Genomic DNA, 20,465 nt, shown 5'->3' with positions numbered 1-20,465 from the left:
CCCCCCCTTCATTGACTGGAAGAAATATTAATCCTTAACACAAGCTCTAGTCATTTGCCATAAAAGTGAAATGCAATCACAGTGCCCCCCACCTCCCTACACACACCAGCCAACACATTCTCCTGGACCTACATGTCCCTGTGCAAAGCTCACCACACTGTTCCCCCAAATGTGCCCCTTCAAGAGGGGCCAAACTCCCTGGATGTGAGAGGGCCATGACAGCCTGTGAGCACCCTAGGCTTTCTCACATTCCTCTAATCACCTCTCCCATCTCCCGGCCCTTCCCCAAGAAGAGAGAGTGGGAAGAAGGGTGCAGAAAAGGGGTTGGCGGGGCAATAAAAATGTCAGGGCCTTTCCTCTGTGCTTCCTTCTCCCGCTTTCTCCCGTCGCCCCTCTCCCCACTCTACTCCTCCCCCTCCCTCCATCTTTCTTCTCTCCCGCAGACCCTGCTGCAATGGCGGCTGAGGCAGTGGCATTTGGGGGATGAGGCGGGAGAGGTTAATTATTGCTCCCCCACCCCCCACGCCCCCCCATAAGATGTATCTGACTGTCAGAAGGGGTGACAGATGAAGACAAAGTACAGGTATGGCTTCTTCGAACCAGCCCTCAATGTACCAGCCAGGGGTGGAAGTGGAGGGGGGCGAGCTACTCAAGTTTTAACCCCTCTGATGCCAGTCTGCACAACGCGGGGAGGGGTGGGGGAGTTGGGGAAGCAGTGGTAAGAACCTGGGTCCTGGCAAGAGCAAGCTGAGCCCAGGAGGCCTGTTGGCCTTCTCTATCCAGCTCCAGCAATCTGGGGAGGGGTTGGGGATGGGAGGGAGGCAGGGAGCCTCACTGTCCCAGAGGCTGCAGAATCAAGGTCATAGGCAATCATTCCAAGAACGTTATAGGTACAGAGAAAGGGGCTCATGGAGTAGCCTAGGGGGTAGGTAACTTTGGGGGTCCAGGAATTTCAATGAGAGGGAGAGTTCCACCACTCTTCCACATTCTCTGTGGCTATGTACTCCCTCACCCAAATCTGTCCCTAGGCATCCTTGTCAGAGCATGTTTGTGTGTTTGAGAATGAGAGCTGTGTGTCTGAATCTGTGTGTACTTGTGATGTAACTCAACAGGCTCCAGAGGAGCTGAATACGTTGAGTGTGTGTGTGTGTGTGTGTGTGTGTGTGTGTGTGCACAGGCACCCACAGTGCTTGGAAGGGGTGTCTGTGAGGGTGCCTGTACTCTGAGCACAATGTTTTGTGTTTGTGCATGAGAGAGAGCTTTTGCCTGTAGGTATGGCTGTGAAGTATTGGGTCTTCAGGAGAATGTGGATATGCGCCTGCAGGTACTGAGGTGTCTACATTTAGAAGGATGTAGACAAGGTGTGTCTTTCTGTGGGTATACGACGTGTGCCAGTGTGAGGGGGCATTTTGGACATTGATGCTGGTATTAGTACAAAGGTGATTGTGTGTGCTGTCAGTCTCTTCCTCTCACTGACTTCCCTCCCTCTCTTTCTTGATTCTTTCTCCACAAGCAAACAAGGTGAAATAATTACTTTTCCATTTAAATGCCCAATGTTCAAGCCAGAATGAAAACAAAGTGATTTAATAAAATTGTCTTTAAAAGGGAAAAGAAGAAAATAAACGTCTGCTCTGCTCCTCTCCCTGGCGTTCAGGGAGGCCCCAAGCCCTTCAAAGTTAATTAAAACAGGAACTAAAACCGAAGAATCGCTTACCAACCTTTTTCCCATCTCTGCCGTAAAGGTATGGCAATCCCACAAGCCCTGCCTCTGGCTTGGACCTTGAGATCCACTGTTGTCAGGCTCAACCTCTCCCTGGGACCAACCCTCATCCCTGGCAGGCACTCTGGCCTTCCTGCAGCCACATCTGGGGGATGAAGCTCTGCCTCTTCCCTCCTCCCAAAGAGTCATTAAAGACTTTGTCTAGCCATTTGAAGTCCTTGATGGACACCGGTCCCCATCAGAAGCTTCCGGCCCTCACCTCCTCCCAGGACATAGCCCGCCCTCAGCCCCTGCTGCCCCTCCCCCGGGGTCCCCTGAGTCTCCAGCTGCTCTGAGCTTTATCTGTCTTCACTGACCCTCTGGCCTGGTCCTTAGCTCCGGCTCAACACAGTTCCGGCTGCTTCCGCCTGGTCTGTATCTGTTCCCCATCAGAGGCCCCATTGGAGCTCCAGCCCTTCAGCAGCCCAGATAAAAGAGATGGATGAAGGTGGGTTTAGGGGGTGCCCCTCCCTGCAAACCCAGAGCTAGAGCCCTGAGTTCTGACAGGGGCTCCCTGAGGAGGGCTGAGGGTGAGGGTGAAGACTGCCAAGCTCTCTGGAAGCCTAGTTCCTACCCATCCCCACCTTGCCTTATCCCTTTCCCTCTTCGTAAGGCCCAATTCCTAAGGCCCCCTCCAGGCAGGCACCAAGACTGCAATCACCCATCCTCCAACACACACACTTCAGCAGGAAGCTCTGCACTAGGGACCCTGCTTCCATTTTCATGCAGCTCACCTGCCCAGAAATAGTAATAGTAAAATTGACCATTTGTCGAATACCTATTGTGTTCCAGAAACATTACTTATAAGATCCCTAATCTCATCAGAACCCCTAAAGAGTAAGTTTTATCACTATTTTGCAGAGGATAACACAGAAGAAGGGAAATCAAGAAACTTGCCCAAAGTATGCATTTAAAAAGCTGATCTGAGATTCAAACCTGTGCTGCAAAACTCACCTTGACCTGAGCTCCAGTTCTGCTCCCAAAGACCCATCGTTACACTTCAGAGCCCAGGAATCCAAGGTCTCAAAGAGGGACTAAAGGAAGGGAGGAGAGGCAACGAAAGGACAGAAACCATACTTTTAGGGTGAAGTAGTCCAGCACGGGAAGTTAAGAAGAAAGGCGACAGCATGATGTGTTACCACAGACCAAGTGCGATGATGGCACCGAGAGACTTCTGGCCTTGACTGCATCTGGAAAACATCTATCAAACATGGGGATGAAGGAAGAAATGATTCAGAAGCAACCTTCCCAATTCAGTCACAGGAATGTGTGTGTTTGCTGGGAGGTTGTTCTATGACCTTTTCCAGGACTGGGTCCTACCCTTGTTTGAACTCCCTGGGCCCAAACTGGAAACTGGTAATGGCAGCTGGGTGGGCAATGACCCAGGTGGCTGGGAAGAGGTTTCGTGGGACAGTGGTGTTGTGAGCCTTTCTTCACCTCGCCGGTCAGTGAGTCACCTAAGCCAGGACAAGTCCTGGAGCCTAAGCTCTTCTCCTCTGACCCAGTTTGAACAGAGAGAGGACTACAGAACATTAGGGGCCCCAGTATGGAGAAGGGAGGGGTGAGGGAAAGGGAGGGATGACTCCATCTGAGCTGGCCTCCAAATTCCACTCTAAGACTAGTGCATACCTGACACCATAGCCTCTATTTCTGCTCCCCTAACTCTATTTCTGATCCTGACCTCATTACTCCCCTCAGGCCCCATCTCTACCCACCAGCCCATCTCTCCCCTAAGAGTTCTCAAACCACACCCATTATCTGCACCTGCCTCCCAGAGCTCCCACCACTACCTCCCAGATCCAATTCCTCCCAGTCTCCAAATGCCCTCATCACTGTCTTCTGAGAACCTATTTCTATCCCCAGCCTCCCAGATCCTATTCCTACCCATCCCAGACCATCATTCTTCCTCCTAAGGTGCTGTGCATTGAAAGAGGTGAGACTTGATCTTTATTCACATTTCCTTACTCTAAGTAGACTTACACAGATGTTCCCCATTTTAGAGAAAATCTAGTCATTCAGAGGGTTGAGGAAATAGCCAGAATATATCCTAGAAGGTAATGAATATATCCTAGAAGGCCTGTCTCCAGCCTCTTTCCCTCTGCCTTTAGCTGTCTGCACACTTAGAATAGTCCTACGTGACAGGACCTGAGATTTTGAGCAAAAACTTAGGGAATATCCAAATTCACAAGAGTCTTTAAGCCTGCCTACCCCTTACATATATGCACATTAGCAGAGTTTCACATGCATGCACATATAATCCTGTAAACACATATGTATATAATTAATTTACATGCACATTTTAGAATAGACTATAAGCTTCATGAGGGCAGGAACAACGTGTTTTTCTGTGATGTATCTCCAGCCCTATACAAGTGTTGGCACATAAATATTTGTTGAAAGAATGGCACGTAAGAGAACATGTACTTGCAAATAAATGTACACATACAGCTATATACACATATAATAATACATCCATATATTTAATGCTCATGCAAACACATACTTATATGTACCTACATGGTTATCCATATACATATGTATACATTTAGATGATCCACATAATACAGTGCACATAGACATATATACACATATAACTACTATGAACACGATATATATTACATAGAAATGTTATACACAGATATAACATATATAACACACATACATGTGCACCTTCACTTACATAAATTAATACAAATCAAAGCATTTTTACTCAAAATTTTCTGATCAATTCAACTGTTTTAAGACTCCTGGCCCAGATCTAGCGGCCATAACGCGAAATATCCACCAGATGGCACTCTTTCGCCACTTCCTGTACTCCCAACTGTTGCCAGGGGTGTCGCCAGAGAAGTCGCCGAGCCACAAAACTTACGGAGCCCATGTACCCCAAGAGCTTCCTCTCCCTCCCTTATCCACCAGCGCGGTGGATCTTCAAAGGCTGCAGTCTCAGCCCTCTCTGAAATCGGGTTTATCCTCTTGGGCTTCCAGGCTTCTGTGGAAGGGGCGGACTCCCGCTTGGGGCTCCAGTTCTGCTCAGCCTGAGCTCAAATTCCCTGGTCGCCAACGAGCCAGAAAGTGGGCTTCACTAGGACTCCCTCGGTTCAAACCAGGCCCAAGGACCCTAGCTCTTGGCCTTCGTAGTAATCAGCAGCCAGACTCAGTGGCCCCATTCCCCACGACGCCCCGAGAAAGGGGTCAGGGTCATTTGCATACACATGGCACCTACACATCTGTACACAAAGCCCCCTTCGGCGTACTCCATACACCCTAACCTGGACGCCCAGCCCAGGGTCAGCCAAAACCTGGGAAGAAAATGACCAGGCCCTGGCACTTGGAACCCTTGGCTTGGGAAGGACTGGTCCCGGTTAAATCTTTCTGCCCGGGTCTGGTCCTGACTCTGGATCTCTGGTTCGGAGCCAGAAGGAAGCGCATTCACTCATCTTAAGCAAACTACTTAAAACCCTGGAGGTAGGGAAAGTGAGATGAGACAGATCCTCTCCTGCCTCCATGCTTGGGCTACTCCGAGTCAGCTTTCCTGGAACCTCACATGTCGGGTGTGAACAGCCTAGGACGAAAAATGCGAAGGCTTGGAAATCCGTAGGGAGGCGAAGCCGGGAGTTCTGGCAGCAGCTCAGCTTCCCCCTCCTCCTTCCCTCTTCTCCCCCGGGAGCGGCGGGAAATTATTTATTAAAACGCCGCCCGCGCTCTCATTTATTTGCGGTGAATAATCCTCGGCATCGCAGCGCGTTTATTAAACCTTTCCCGTCCTCGCATTACTTTAATAATAAATCGCGTGTCACTTTCCAGCGACGTTATTAAAGCCCGTCGGCTGGAGCAGAGGCGGGGGGGCGGGCGGTCGGGGGTGGAGGGCGCAGCAGGGGTTCCTCCTATTCCAAGCTGTGAGGCCTGAACCAGCAGGGCCGCGGAGGGGGAAACTGAAAATATAAGGAGGCTGAACTCAAACAACCTACAAAGCGTGCAAAAGCGATCAAGGAGTACGGGGTTCCCGGGGGCTCATGTGACCCTCTAGGGTAGGGTGGAGCCTCTGCTTTGCAAGTGGGCGCGGTAGAATCAATGGGCCCGCCAGGGGGCGCCTTCGGGACCAGTCGGATAGAGTACCACCTCTTGCAAAGAACAGGGTAGGGGCGTATTCCCAGGCTGCTGCAGGACCCAGATCCACGTGCCCGTCTTTCAGCGCGGAGCAGACTTCCTTCTGGTCTGGACACCGAACAGCACGACCCCCCTACCCTCGTCACACCGCTCACATCCCTACTCCTGCTTCTGCAGTGGCCTTGGAATTCACCCCTAAATGTGTCCAGAGCAGCTCCTGAAGCCGCGGGACTCCAGCCAGGACCCGGCAATGAGAACTGTCCTCTGGCTTAGCTTCTGGAGAGACTTGTTGTTCCGCGAGAGGGGCAGCCAAGCGCTCGGGTTGGGGTTCTGGACCACACCCCTCTCAAGAGACTGGGCTCCTTGGTTGGGCTCCTTGGTTGGGCCCCAGAGGACAAGCTCAGACACCGAACCAACTGTGATGGCTCCTGTGGTGGCGCCAAGCTCCGGGCGGAGCCCAGGCGCGCAGGAGGCCGTCTCCATCCTACATGGCCTGGAGAACTTATATCATCTTATCCTATCAGTCAGTAAACAATGTGCCTCACCAGTATCCCTGGGCTAGGTAAGAAGAGTGTGGAAGAGATTGGGGAGTGAAAGAGTTCGGCTCGGTGAGGGTCCCCTAGTCAGCTTGGTCACAGTTGGGGCAGTTGAGGGAACAAGCTTACCATGACTTGTCTGGATTCAGCAAGGAAATGGGTGGATACTTAGGGGATTCCTAGGGTTCAGCCCATACACATGATAGAACGTCTCCCCTCTTCCATCTGGTTTATGCTTTCATCTGGCTCCTACTCACATTGACCTGGTTCCCCACTCCGCCTGGGGAAGGGACCAGAGAGGCAGGCAATCTATCTCTAGACCAGCCCCCATGGAGTGCAGACTGCAAAGATACCCTCCCTCCACCCAGATGGCTTCAGCCTTCCTCCCTAGAGGGGAGGGTAGGCCTTAGCTCAGTGTCCTTTCTGTACATCTGGTAGACATATGCTTAGAGAGCAGGACCTCCCGTCTCTGGAAGCCAGAGTCCTACTACCTTGAAATGCAGTTTTCATATGCACATCTGCATAAATCATCTGTGCATCTGTGTGTCTCAGTTTGTTCATAAATCTTTATTGTGTGACTATTGTGCCTAGTCTTGTGCTAGGCATCGTCAGTACAAAGTGGCATAAAATATGGTACTGGCCTAGCAGAGTTGCTAGAATGATAGGAGAAATTAGACATGACAAATTCTCATCTTACTGCAATGAACTAAACCAGGCTCCATTGTGCACTCTGGACAGCAGACGCTGAAGAGCAAAGCGGACTGCAGTTAGTAAGTGCAATTGGGACTTAGGAGAGAGGGAAAATTTCTAGAAGGTGAGTTTTTAGGAAGGGCAAACTGAGGCTAGGCAAAGATCTGGGACTAGAAAAATAACAGTAGGAGCTATGAGGTGAAGGGCAGTTAGAAAGATTGGCTGAGCAGGGCTGGAGGGAGGGCTGCTGAAAAGCAGGGGAGGAGCCTGGTGTCTGCACCTCTTTGAGTCTACTCCACTCTCCCCTAACCCCCCACCCAGCCTAGAGAACAGCAGGCAGCTGTTGTCTTCCACCTGGTTGGTCCATGCATCTCCCGCATGGGCTCCTTTGTATCCCATCTCCCCATCCCCTGGTCTCTGCCTCTCTCCTTACCCTCCTTCAATTTTTGTCTCCCACCATCACTATCACCACCTCGTCTCTCCTACTAAGGGCATTAAAGCAATCTACGAAGGGGCCCTGCTCCCCCTTTCCAGATCTTTTTAAGAGCAGGGATGAACACTATCCCCACTCATCCACCCCCATGGGCCAGGCCTCTGGACCTAGTAGTAATCATCGCCCTCTTCACTCTCAGCTTCCTCCTCAGGAACCAGGTGCAGGGACGGCAGATGGGGGATGCCTGTGGAGTTCAGCTGGTCTGCAAACACATGTGGGCAAAGGAGAGAGAACAGGAAAGAGGGGCTGTCAGTGCCGATGTATCCCAGTCTGTGGGAAAGCCATGCTTCCTTGTGTAGCCACATGCACATACAAACATGGACACACACTAAAGGGCCCAATCCACAGCCACCACCCCTACTCCAAGGCTCAGGGCTTCCCCTTACCCGGTGTGAGTACAGTCAGGCTAGCTGGGGCCTCCACCTGGCCCAAGGCATTGCGGGCCAAGCAGCGGTAGGTGCCCTCATCGCTGGGACGCACAGCCTGAATCTGTAGCCAGCCTGTCACTTCAAACCTCTGGGGGCCACCCCTAAACTGGAGCCAGAGGAGAAGTCAGCAGGCTTATTGAGGTGGGCCCTGGGCTGCCCTGGGGAGGCTCTGCCCCCTGCCCCTACCTGCACAGAGATGTGGGGGTCATCCCCTGGCAGTTGAATGTCCAAGCCATCTTTCCTCCACTCGATGGAGGCCATGGGGTAGGCAAACACCTCACAGCCAAAGACCACGTCCTGTCCTGTCACATTCCAAATGTCGAATGGGTGTGACACGATCTGGGGCTCTGGGGGTGGAGGTGGGAGGCCTGAGAATAGGATGGCACATCCAGGCAAGCAAGGACCCCATATGCAAAGTATTGTGAATATGTTTGTGGGAAAACACAATTCATGCTGAGTAAATACACTTCCATGAACACACAACATGACCCAAATATTGACGTGGATGCAGGTACACACCAAAGGTGCAAATTAAGAGATGGAAAGTACATGCAGACAAGGTGCACAAACAAGCACAGAGACCCACACTTCAGCTTGACTCTGTCCCTGATTGCTCCCCTGTCCTCATTCCACCCTCTATTCCCTCATCCCTGTACTTGTAACCAACACCACCCTCCCCCTTTTCTAACTAGGTCCAGTTGCCAAAGGCCCTGGTTGGGGCGGGGTGGGGGGGGACAGTGTCCCAAGTGGAAAAGGCAAAGAACCTGAAACCGACCTGGCAGAAAGCCTGGAGTTGAGGGAGAAAGTGTTGGGACCCCCGCAGGATGTTTGTTTTCCTGGCAGCTCCAGCCAAGCCAGACCCGTTAAAAGAGCTCGGGAAGTGAAAGTTACTAAGGCCAGCAAATAAAACTTGAGCTTTGAATGGCCCTAAGCCCCCTGGGATGGAGGGAGGAGGAGCTAGAAGAGCCCCCTCCCTCAGTAATCCCTACGCGCAAAAGAAGGGGCCAGGAGAAGCGGATAAACTGGGTTAACAGCTTGCTGTAAGAAGTCGCCCAAATGAAACCTGACTGCATCTCACAGGAACCCAAGTCTCCTGCCTGGGCTCCAGCGATCTGGGCAAAGTCTGGAAGTCTTCACTTTCTTACTTTTTGAGGCCAACAATTGGCTATGTGTCCCCATTCTCAGCGGGTTGTTCCTGCCAGTAAGATCTGGAGCTTTCACGCAAAGCTCCGTACCCTCACCTTCGGACAGCGGCCTCTGTGAACCAGCAGCGAGAATGGGCTCTTATATTGAACTCGAGGCCTCATCTTTTTCGTTCTGCTGGCAAGAGACCAATGCCACTGGGGGTCGTGGAGCAATGCCTCGAGGAACCCTAAGTGCTGGGGGTAGGGGCCCGGGCCGTGCGTACCCGATTCGCAGGGCCCTGGGTGCGCCACGGTGAGGTTGGCATCTGGCTGAGCGCGGGCCGCTTCTTGTAGGCGGCAGATCTGCGCGTAGGTGCGGCGGTCCGAACCGCAGAGCGGGCGCTGCGAGAGGCAGGCACACAGCGGCTCTGGCACCTCTCCGCGGCTCAGGTCACCGCCTGCGTCCAACCGGCACTCAAGCTGCTCGCCGCAGCGCCCGTAAAAGTGGGCGCTGGGGTCCAGGTCGCAGAGCTGGCCCTCGAGGTTGGCGCATTCCCAGCAGCAACCGCACGCGTCGCGCACCCTGCCGGCCAGGCAGCCCTGCGGCGCAGCGCACTCCTCTGGCCGGCAGGGAGCGCAGCCCTCGCCCTCTGCCAGCAGCCGCAGCCAGCCGCGCCGCAGGTAATCCGGGCCTGTGGACGGCCGTGCACCAGTCGGGAGCGGCGCCTGCACCACCAGCAGTAGCAGTAGCAGCGGCAGCTCCAAGGCAGCTGCTGGTGGCTGTAGCATGGTTAGCTGGAAGCCCTGAGAGCACTCAGGGCATCTGCGCGTTCGTAGCACCCTGCCAGGGAAGGAAGCCAGGTTGGGAGGTCAAAAGCAACCTCGCTGTTCCTCATACCAAAGTTTGACCCTAGCACTGCCCCCTCCCCTTCTACTTTGGAGCCAGGTAGATCCGCAACACAGAGGTCTAGTGACCCTCTAGGGGTCATCTTGTTATGCTGGATGGTATCTGATTGAGCTGTTCTTGGGAGGTTGTGGAGACATGAGAGGAAGGAATGATAAAGCGCTCTCTCGCTCTCTCTCTCTTTCACACACACACACACACACACACACACACACACACACACACACACACACACGCCACCGCAGCCGCCGCCACCACCACCACCACCAGCACCATCACTATACACCATTCAACTCTGACGCTTCCTGCCCTAGAAGTGGATGGTAACAGATGGCCCCAAGAGAAGTAAGGAGTTGTGAATAGGGGTGGGAAGGGAGAGAGTGATGCCCTGGGGTCCAGAGCGCTCACCTAGAGTCCGGGGCTATGCCCTTCAGAGCAGCCTGACTCCAGTCCGAAAAAGCAGGCAGTGGAAAGGGGGAACAATCGGCTCGGCCTCCCGGCCACCTCTGCTCCAGCTTGAGGATCTCCGAGAGTCCACGAACTTGGACTTAGAGAGCAGCTCCTCCGCCCCTCTCCCCGCCCCTCGACGTCGCACCCCCACCCCTCCCAGTTCTGAAGCTGCCAATTTTATACGGCCACACGGGACCCTCCTGGGCCACTTCCCCCCAGCCCGAGACAATGTCACAGTGAGAACAGAAAAGCGGTAACCAGACACCGAAGCTGGGAGAAGATCAGAGACGGGGTGGGATGGGGGTTAGGATAGGGGGGTAGGTGGGAAGCTAGAATTGGCTGACCGCCTGGGCCCTGTCCCATCTGACTTTACAGTCCCTGAGGTCTGCTAGAGGAACTGCATAATGGGGAGGCAGTAGGAGCTCTGGTGCCAAGTCCTGGAGGGCAAGGCCACCTAACGTTGTCTCCCCGAAGCCTCGGGCCGGCTTCCCAGGGGCAATTGTAGGTTTGTCTACACAGCTTCCCAACAAGGCGCCGACCAGAGACTGGGCGCTTACATCTGCCTCCCCACATCTGGCCTCCTCCGCCTCCCTCCCCACATCCGGCAGGTGCTTCAACCGCGGATGAACTGGATGATTAGAGGTCAGAGAGGACCAGCGGATGCAGGGATAGGTGGGCGGGGCCCCTTCTGGGTCGGGATTACAGGTTCTGGTTGCGAGGCTGGCAGCGCCAGAGGCATTCAGCCTCGCGGCCGCCACCAACGCCACCGTGGCACTTTGGGCTGGGGGCGGGGAGGAGAACTTTTCTGGAGGCCCGCCCGTTCTACCGGGGGTCTGCCAGGCCCCGCCCAGCCAGCAGCAAGCGGTTTACAGAAGCTGTGCTGCAGTTTTTTCTAAGGGGGAAGAAACAGAGCTTTGTAGCGGGAAGGGGAAGGTATTTAGTCAGTCTCCGCCCAGAAAGACCTGGCCGGGGGTTGTGTAGCTCGGATAAGGGCCTCCGAACCAACCAGGAAGTTGAGGGCGGGACCGCGGCCTCCAGACTGTCGAGCGGGATCAGCTCCGCATGCGCACTGGGGGTCTGGAGAGTCGCGATCCTGTAGGCGGTCTGGGACTCTACCTCCGGACCTGAACTCGTCCAAGCCCTTTCACTTAGGGGTTCCCTAGAAGCGTCCACGCCGCTCCTGGCCAGAAGGGTTCTGATGAGGTGCGTGAAGGCAAGTACACTATCACCCTGGTCTCAAACTCAAAAGAGGGACCGGAATTGAGCTTCACGCGTTGTCTCTCAACTGTCGCGAGATTCAAAACAGGAAGTCTAGGAATTCAGAACAGGAAAAGCCCGCGGGTTTTAAACCGGAAAAAGAATGGGCGGAGCCAGTTATACCTAGCAGTTGTGGATGATCTCTTATTTTTGGTCTTGGGGGCAACTGAAATGTCGACCTAGGGCAGAAGTGAACTGTAAGAGAACTGCAGGTAGCCTAGGAAGGGGGGAAAGGGAAGAGGAGAGACTTAAAATCGCGGAGGTGACTAATGGAGCCACTGAGTTGAGGCCTCTGGCTCTGACTTACGTATGCCTTGAGGGCGGAGTTCGCGGCCCGGGACATGGATCGGAAGCAGCCCGTAATCTCTTAATGAATTGTTACCGCTTTCTGAGGTTTGACGCCAGTATTTAACAAACTTCGCAGACCGAGAAACTATTCGTTTACTCCACTTTATTATAGCCAGTTTATTTTGTCTTTGCTATGCTCCAAGCGTCTGCTATTAGGAGTCGTGTCTAACTACCACTGTATCTTGCGAACCTAGCCCCACATCTGGCGGCATAGCAAATTCTTGTTAATATTTGCGGATTAAATGCGGAAGTCAAGTTTAACCTTGATTTTCTGTGTCGCTGATGGAGAAGGCTGGATGGACAGAGAACCAGCGCCCTCTGGTGGGTTTACGATTGGTGACGAGAACATTATCGTGCATACAGTAAGCGCTAAAGATGCTGACTATACAGGAAATCTGCTTTTATTAAGTAGAGATATTTTTCCCAGGAAAACAGCACATATTGTGAAAATAATTTTAGGAGGAAATTGCCTAAGACACAGTTCGGAAGTCTAGATACGGTCCCCGATCCACATCATCTGACGCTTTATCCATTAAGGCTCCAAAATACATTCAGTAACATCTATTTGCATCATAAATAGTAAAGAAATAGCTAAATATTTTGTATATTCATACTTTAAAAATATTGACTTGGTTTGATTGGGTCATACAAAATAGTTGGGCCACAGGGAAAGGATTCTCTAATCTAAATGATGTGAGTCTTGGGAGGAGAGAAGCCAGATGACAGTATCCTTTGCGTGTCTACATGAAGGAGACTAGATTCAGATGCCAGGGTGAAGTTAAAATTGGTTGAGGAACAGATGGTCCTTTCTCTTTCCCTTCCTCACCCTTTCCTTAGATTCTTGTACTAAGGAGGAATGAAGTATAGAGTGTAGTTTGCTTTCCACTATGAGTCATAGCCTGGAGTTCACAGGTTATCATACCTTCACTTTCAGCCACAGACCCGTGGAATAACACATATAATGGCAGAATGAAATGGGCTCTATACAAATGAGCAGTGTAAGATGAAACAAGGCATAAAGGATCAGTGTGTAAATTAACTTGGTAAGAAATTACTTGAAGGGACCCACACATTCTACGCTGCCACTTCATGAACCCTGATTTGATACAGCTGGTGAAAATAGTGGGATTACAACTGAGGAAGAAGCGGAAGTAAAACACTCTAGTGACCCATTAGAGGTGGATATAGAGGAATTGTTCTTCCTCTGAACATTAGAATCAGTTAAGTCAAAAAGGCTCTACGTAGATAATTAAGATGGAATACCTTGTAGTTACCTACTGTGACAAATAGGTGAACTCAAAGTGAAAAATATGTAGGAAAATAAGGTTAGGTGAAAAGGAGAAATATATGGATACTGATCACAACTGTAAATATTTATTATATATATCATCAATAAACACCCTAAGAGAATTGGAATGAGCCAGATGATTGAGTATAATGCTCACTATTTTTTTATTTTGTAAAATTATTTTCATAATAAAGTAGAAGCTATATTTATAGGTAAATTAGGATGTTGAGATAAATGTAGGAAGTTGGGACAGCAGCCAGGTAGTAAGATAAGCATTATAATTCAGCTATATGTTACCAAATGAAAGCGGGAATACCCAAGAAACTAGCTCTCTGGAATACCTAGGCATTAAGGCAAGTTGAATGCAGAAATAAATCAGGTGAAAGATTTCTTCAAGTACTCTTCTTATATCCCAGGAAGCAACTACCACCCCCTCCACCTTCAGTTTCCCATCCACCTTTGAGATTGAGTCTGTAGCTACATCAGACCTGATGACTTGGCCACATTTTGTAATGATAAACTTAGAAAGGAAGTTTAAGTCAGTTAGACTCTACATTTCTTGTTCTTTTTTTGTTTCGAAGTATAACAGACAAGCAGAAAAGTGCACAAAATACTTTTATAGCTCAATTAATCTTTACAAATGAACACTTGTGATCTCATCCAGGTCAATAATAAAACATTGCTAACATCTCCAGAAGCTCCCATCATGCCCCCTCTCAATCATTAATCCTTTCTTTTTATTAATTAATCCACTCTAACAATAATTTTAGCTGTTTCGACTTTTATATATTGAGATACACCTAGGAATGGAATTACTGCTTCATGTAATATGCATGCATTCAACGTTAGTAATTACAAAACCAGTTTTCCAAAGTGATTATCAATTTACACAGTCACAAGCAGTTTATGAGAGTGCCCATTGTGCCACATCCTTGCCAACACCCAGTATTGTCAATCTTTTTAATTTTAAATGTTAAGTAAATATTTTAAAGCCTAAGATTTTAAGATGGCAAATCCCACAAGGATTTCCTTCCCTAGATTTTTAAAAACTTTTATTTTGAAAAAGTTTTAGACTTTAATAGAAGTTGCAAAAATAGCACAGAAAGTTCTCATGTACCCATTTACCCACCTTGCCTCATTGATAACCTTTTATAAACATTAGTATAATTATCAAAACCAGGACATTGACATTGCTACAGTACTATTAACTAAACTATGGACTTTAATTAGATTTCACCGATTTTTACATGAATTCGTGTGTGTGTTCACATTAGGTTTGTATAACCATGCAGTGAGTAAATGGGTCTTCTAGGGCAGAGTCCCTAACCCCTAGACCACAGACTGACTGGTACTGGTCTATGGCCTGTGAGGAACTGGACACACAGCAAGAGGTGAGCGGCGGGCCAGCGAGTGAAGCTTCATCTGTATTTGCAGCCGCTCCCCATCACTGCCTCAGCTCCACTTCAGATCATCAGACATTAGATTCTCATAGGAACACTGGTCCCTGGTGCCAAAAAGGTTGGGGACCGCTGTTCTAGGGTATGAGAGGCTAACTGCTTTGCTTATGACAAGGGAAACACTAGTAGACTCTGTAATACTAGATGGAATGTCATTTAATATATAAATTGCTTTAGAAATTGTTGTCAAAAGCCAGTGAAGGGAAAGGAGGCTAGTTGTCATAGCTAAATACTCTCACACATTTTCATACTCTATATCTAAATATTGGGGCAGCTGTGGGCATGGGTAGAGTCCCAGGGTCACTGATTAAATTCTACTTTTCATTATTCAGAAAGAAAGACTTGGTGATAACAAGTGATATTCTCCCAAGCAGTAGGCTCTTCAGTCCCACTTTTACATCCATTTTTTACTTGAAGACAATTTGCTGTTGGTGAGGCCAATGAGATAACTTTCTGCTGACTCCTCTAAAGTGATTCTTCATTCCTCTCACTATTATTTTATATAATGTCCAGATGATTCCCAAATTTTTACTTCTGGCCCAGACCTCTCTCCTGAACATCATACCAATACATCCAAACTGATGAATCCATTTCTAATATTTTCTTCCAAGCAGCCTGGGAAGATGGCCATAAACAGCTCAGCCTGCATCATACTTAAGGATCCCAGAAAAAGCATCAGTATGTCAAATTGCAGGGAAATATTTAATTGACTCCACTTGGGTGACATGCTCAACAAAAATTAATTACATGATCTATGGCCATCTCACCCTGAACAAGCCCGATCCCGTCTGCTCTCAGAAGCTAAGCAGGGTTGGGCCTGGTTAGTACTTGGATGGGAGACCACCTAGGAAGACCAGGTGCTGTAGGCATAAAAAAAAAAAGGGGAGGGGGGAGGATTGTAAGCTGACAGGGTCCTTGCAATCTGTGAGGTCAACCAAGGGTTGCCTCGCCTAAAAAAAAATACAAAATCACATGGCCAAAGCCTGGCCAGCCTGGAACCTGGGTCTCCCCAGGTAGCCGATGCAGGCGACGTCCTACCCACTTACCTTTGACCACACCAAAGGTTACCTGCAGACAGTTTCTGTACAACCTCATGGGTCTTTCTGCCTGAGGGAGTTCTCCAGGCCCTAGAGTGAGCTCAACTAGCAGGGCAGGCTAAAAATGCCACAGAGTTAACTGAGGAGCAAGCCATATCCAATGAGGATCAGTAACCCTGCTTTCTTTCCTTTCAGTGGAATAATTCTGAAGTGTATTCTGTCCATTCTTGCAGAAGGGCTCCAGTGGGATTGGGCCCTTGTTACCCCTCAGTACACCCTTTATTTATTTTTCTTCCCTTCTCTCACTTCCTTTCTCCCTCACCGTGTTTTCTGGAATAATCTCCCAAACAATTCTTATCTCAAGATCTGCTTTCTAGGGAACCAAAACTAAGATAACCTTTGTAAAGAGAGAAGGCCATCTGTCTGAGAGCCCCATCAAGACCATATGGACCATAAAAAGATTTAAACTCCAAAACTACATTTGTTGGTGACGATATTCTTGCTCACATCCCACTTTCAACTTTTGCTCTTAAGATATGAGTTTAATGTTGGCTTCTGTTGGGGCTTAGGTGATAGGTTAACATCCAAGATCCCCCTGAGCTGGCTGTTGCCTTGAAAGCAAGGAAGAATATGGAAAATGAATGCTCAGAACTCCGAAGAAGAAATGGTGGAATGCTTTCTCAAGGGCTGATGGAAAATAAGAGAACTTAGCCAGGAACTACTTGGATTTTAGGCATCTAAACCACATAGAGAATCCTGGGCCCCAGGAGAGCATCAGAATGTGATGAGTGTAATGCTGAGCTGAGAACAACTGCCATCTCTGTTTAGTGTGGGCCACTTAGTACTAAGAGAACGAACATATTAGAAAAAAACATGGTCTAGAAAGAACGAATCTGAGGCTCAGCATGAATCTCTAAGCATGTTCAAAGTCCACAAATCTTATATATGTTGATATGCTCAGCTCACAAAACCCCAGATGCCTTCGTGAGTTTTCTACCATTTTTTCCCCAAGGGTAAGTTACAGGAAGAGAAGTAACAAACGTGGCAGTTAGGAGAACTATGCCTAGCAAACCTCCTGCTGGCTCTTTCTCCTGATTAGGGGAAACCCAGCTGGGAAAAGTGTGGAGTACAATCACACTGAAGTTGAACTCAAGAAACATGTAGAAAATGGGGCTTTAAATTAGGGATTGAGATCTCCAGGGTCCTGAGACTTGACTTGCTGTCACACTGCCCTCTACAACATTTTAAAAGAATTTGGATTTATCACAAGAGAAGCCTGCCGTGATCCAGGCCTTGTGCTTTGGGAGCTGCCAAGTGCTAACACCAGGTGCTGTCGGCAAAGCCAAGAACATCTGCAGTGGGAGGCAGCTAAAGAGGCCATGATCTAGGAAGGGCCTCCTAGGAGAAGTTCTCATTTTAACTTAGAATCCAGGCTTCCAGTCAGTTTTGCCAGCAGCCATGACCCATCTGCACCTCACTTTCTTCTGAGAAACAAGGATGAATTCAGCCTTCAGACATGTTGTATTTGGCAGTGTTTTAAAATTTTTACTTAATCGCCAATATTTAAATTGTGTGAAATTGTATATAAAAATTCAGAATTTGGGAGCCAGAGTTATCAGTCCAAGATGTTCAGAGAGGCACTGGGGAGAATGCCCAGCTGCTCCTAGTGCTGAGATGGGGCGGGTGAGAGGTAAGAAAAGTCAGAGCTTACATCTAAGCTGCTGGTGCTGCCAAATTTTCTTGGGGAAAAAAAAAAAAGAAAAAGAAAAACACTGGGGAATCTAGTCTGCCCAGCAACAACTGAAGATGTACTGGCTGCTGTTTTAGGTGGGACTGGCCCTCTCCACCTCACCAGTCCTGACCTGGCCTACTTCCCTCAGTTAGGATTCCAGCTTGCTTCTGTAGCCTTTGAGTTTATGATCCTTGAACTAGATGATTCCTTCAGTTCTAACATGCAAGAATAACAACAAAATAGCTACTACTTATCCAATGGTTTCAGTGTGCTAGGCACTGTGACAAGCAATTTATATATATCAGTTTATTTCAGATTTACAAAGGTAAGATTATGAACCTTATTTTTTAAATGAGAAAAATAAGATTCAGACCTGTAGATACATTTGGCCCGTCACACTGACCAGTAAGCAATAGAGCCAAGACTTGAAACTAGGGCTGCCTAGGTCCAAGGCTTGATTCTAACTATCATATTATCCTGACACTACCACTGTATCTTTGTCAGCTTAACTTTAATGTAGCTGGAGCCAGAACTTCAGTTGGTGTTTTATAAATTTAAGTACCCCTGATTCAGGAGCCAGGCTGTAGAAGTGCAGGTGAGTGCCCAGACGGCAGAAGACCAGGAGGTGGGGAGGAGATGGGAACATTGTTAGCCACAGCATCTGGCCACCTGAGGCCAAAGTACTTCAGGGTTGGCATCAAGAGGAGAGATGCTCTGGGGCTGTGGAGCTGGCAGTGGGGGGAGGTAGGTCAGTCCCCTGTGAGGCTAGGACGTTTGAGAGGTCCTGGGAAGAACCTCCAGCTACTAGTGCTGAGATAGGAAGGTGGGAGGTGAGAGCAGTTATGGCTAACATCAGCTGCTGATGTTGGCAGGAACTTTTCTGGCTTTGGGTGGTTGAGATGAGGGGAGTGGTGAGTGGCAATCAGGTGGCTCTCTAAGCTGAGGGGCAGTGCAAGCCTCTGAGCTATGGGACTAAGGTGTCCCACTCCAGTCTTCCTCATTCTTGCCCCTCTCCTCGCCTGAGGTCTGTGGTGACCAAGTTCCTTTGCAGGAGACAAGCCAGCTACCTCACAGGGAAAAATATGATTGGAGCCCTTCTCAGGTTCGGAAACACCGCAGTTTACCTAAGGCCTTGATGCCACTGCCCTGTGCAGTGCATTGAGATGAAAAGGGAAACGAGGAAAGGGGTTGTCCAGAGGCCCTTTACCTCCACCCAGGGGCTCAGATGCGACTTGCCTGGCCCGGTGGATAACAGGGAGGATGAGACGCTGTTAGAAGGCGAGGGCACGGCGCAGTTCCGCGGCCCAGTCTGTTGGATGACCCCAGCCCAGAACCCAGAGCCTTGGCTGGGACCCCGAACCCAAAGCCTGGAGCGCCCCCTGCGAGAACGCTGTGGGCAAGTGGCGGCGCGGGGCAGGAAGGCGGACGGAGGGAGGCCCAGCCCCGCCCCAGAGCATGGTGAGCCTCCATCCCACCTGCGCGAGGGCACCCCGCCCGGCGAGGAGGGGCGGGAGTCCGAGGCGGGTCGGATTCCCAGCCAGCTCTCTTCACAGGAGGCGGCCCATTATCCGGCGTCGTTAAACAGCAATTAGATGGAAATTAAGCCGAGAACAAGTATTGATTATCTCATTAAGGCCGGGGGAGCCCGCTCTGTCAGTGAGCATTTACCGCCGCTCACCCCATTATCTGCAAGGTGAAAGCCTGCGGTCATCAAAACCCAGTGATGTATCGATTTTACCCCATCCCCAAACCCAGTCCCTCCACCTCCCCCCTAGCGTAAGTGGGTCTAGAGAGGTGACACCAGGAGTGTGATGAGATGGAGGAAGAGCTTAAGTCCCCATTCTCTCCGTCTTAGCACTTCCTCTGTAGTTTCCCTCATTTTCTGCTCCTAAATAATTATTTTTCCCTGATGGGGAGCATGGGGTTAAGTGGTGGGTGGAGGAGAGATCAGAGACAGTTCACATCTTTCCAGGGCTGAGGAGGTGAGGCTCTCCTAGTTTTACATCCAAGGAAGAGAAACTAGAGACTTAATAGAAAGAATTTACCCCTATTGACACAGTATAGGGAGCCTCTGGGCCCCAAACTCCTGTAGGGAGATGAAACACTTACTTCTTGGTGACTACCATCACCAAAGGAAGAGATACCTGGGACCACCCCCCATGCTCCCCAAGACTTGGAAACCTCAGAATTCAAAAGGGGCTTCCTCAGAGTCCCAGATGATGTGACCTTTGGAGAAAAAATCTCTGTGTTGGAAAGAAAAGTTTTCGTTCTAGCTTTGCTTCTAGCTGGCTATATGACCTCAGACAAGTCATTTTGCCTCTTCAGGCCATGGAATGCTCAAAAGAATGAAAGTTGAAGATATCTAAGGCTCCTGAGATATCTGAGCCTTCACACATAACCCCATGGACTAAGTGCTGAGCTCTCAGCTGGCGGACGGGATGCAGCTGTGTGCCCAGCCCTTGCCCACCCACCTGGAACTTCTGGCTTCAAGGAGGAGAAGACACTGAACTGATAATCACAGAAATAATGAATAAGTTACAATTATGATATGAATACAGGTGCTATGAGGGTGTTTAAGAAAGGGATGGGGAGCTAGCACAAGAAGCAAATGTTTAAAAAAAAAACCCACAAGCCTGTCGCCCACTCATTTATTCAACTCACAATTACTGAAGGTGCTGCAGAGCCCATGCTGAGCAAAACCATGGTCCCTTCCCTCTAGAACCCACAGTCCAGTGGGGGAGACAGACATCAATGTCACAATCACATGAATAAAGGTAAAAGCACGCATATGGTACATATACTGAAAAATATGACAGGAAGCAATCAGCGCGAATAAGTGGAGAACTGACTTGGAG

General features: G+C 49.7%; 1 protein-coding gene and 1 pseudogene across 3 annotated transcripts; one reads left to right on the top strand and one right to left on the bottom strand.

The window, feature by feature from the left end:
- Positions 1-6,948: 6,948 nt before the first annotated feature.
- Positions 6,949-12,992, bottom strand: KAZALD1 (Kazal type serine peptidase inhibitor domain 1). 3 transcript variants are annotated; one of them, XM_011378867.2, is made up of 6 exons: positions 11,498-12,992; positions 10,450-10,565; positions 9,422-9,978; positions 8,200-8,360; positions 7,972-8,119; positions 6,949-7,787 (listed from the first exon to the last, which is right to left on the bottom strand). In XM_011378867.2, exons 3-6 carry the CDS (start codon positions 9,924-9,926, stop codon positions 7,693-7,695), a joined length of 909 nt encoding a protein of 302 aa, XP_011377169.1. In that variant the 5' UTR covers positions 9,927-9,978; positions 10,450-10,565; positions 11,498-12,992; the 3' UTR covers positions 6,949-7,692. The 3 variants fall into 3 exon arrangements, with proteins under 3 accessions (XP_011377169.1, XP_011377168.1, XP_023378303.1); XM_011378866.2 differs by having other exon boundaries at positions 10,450-12,992; XM_023522535.1 differs by having other exon boundaries at positions 9,422-12,992.
- A 2,599-nt stretch (positions 12,993-15,591) lies between these two features.
- On the top strand, positions 15,592-15,710 carry LOC111731071 (annotated as a pseudogene).
- The last annotated feature ends 4,755 nt before the right edge of the window (positions 15,711-20,465 follow it).

Source organism: Pteropus vampyrus, unplaced genomic scaffold, assembly GCF_000151845.1.
Source record: "Pteropus vampyrus isolate Shadow unplaced genomic scaffold, Pvam_2.0 Scaffold348, whole genome shotgun sequence".
Taxonomy (NCBI): Eukaryota; Metazoa; Chordata; class Mammalia; order Chiroptera; family Pteropodidae; genus Pteropus; species Pteropus vampyrus.
Note: the sequence above shows the minus strand (reverse complement) of the source record. Positions and strands in the feature narration are given on the sequence as shown.

Excerpts from the sequence above, each read along its gene's own strand:
- KAZALD1 (XM_023522535.1), bottom strand. The coding sequence starts at position 9,926 with ATGCTACAGCCACCAGCAGCTGCCTTGGAGCTGCCGCTGCTACTGCTA. Across the intron at positions 8,120-8,199 it reads ACCCCCACATCTCTGTGCAG|TTTAGGGGTGGCCCCCAGAG; the intron begins GTAGGGGCAGGG and ends CTCTGGCTCCAG. Across the intron at positions 7,788-7,971 it reads CCTGACTGTACTCACACCGG|ACCAGCTGAACTCCACAGGC; the intron begins GTAAGGGGAAGC and ends ATGTGTTTGCAG.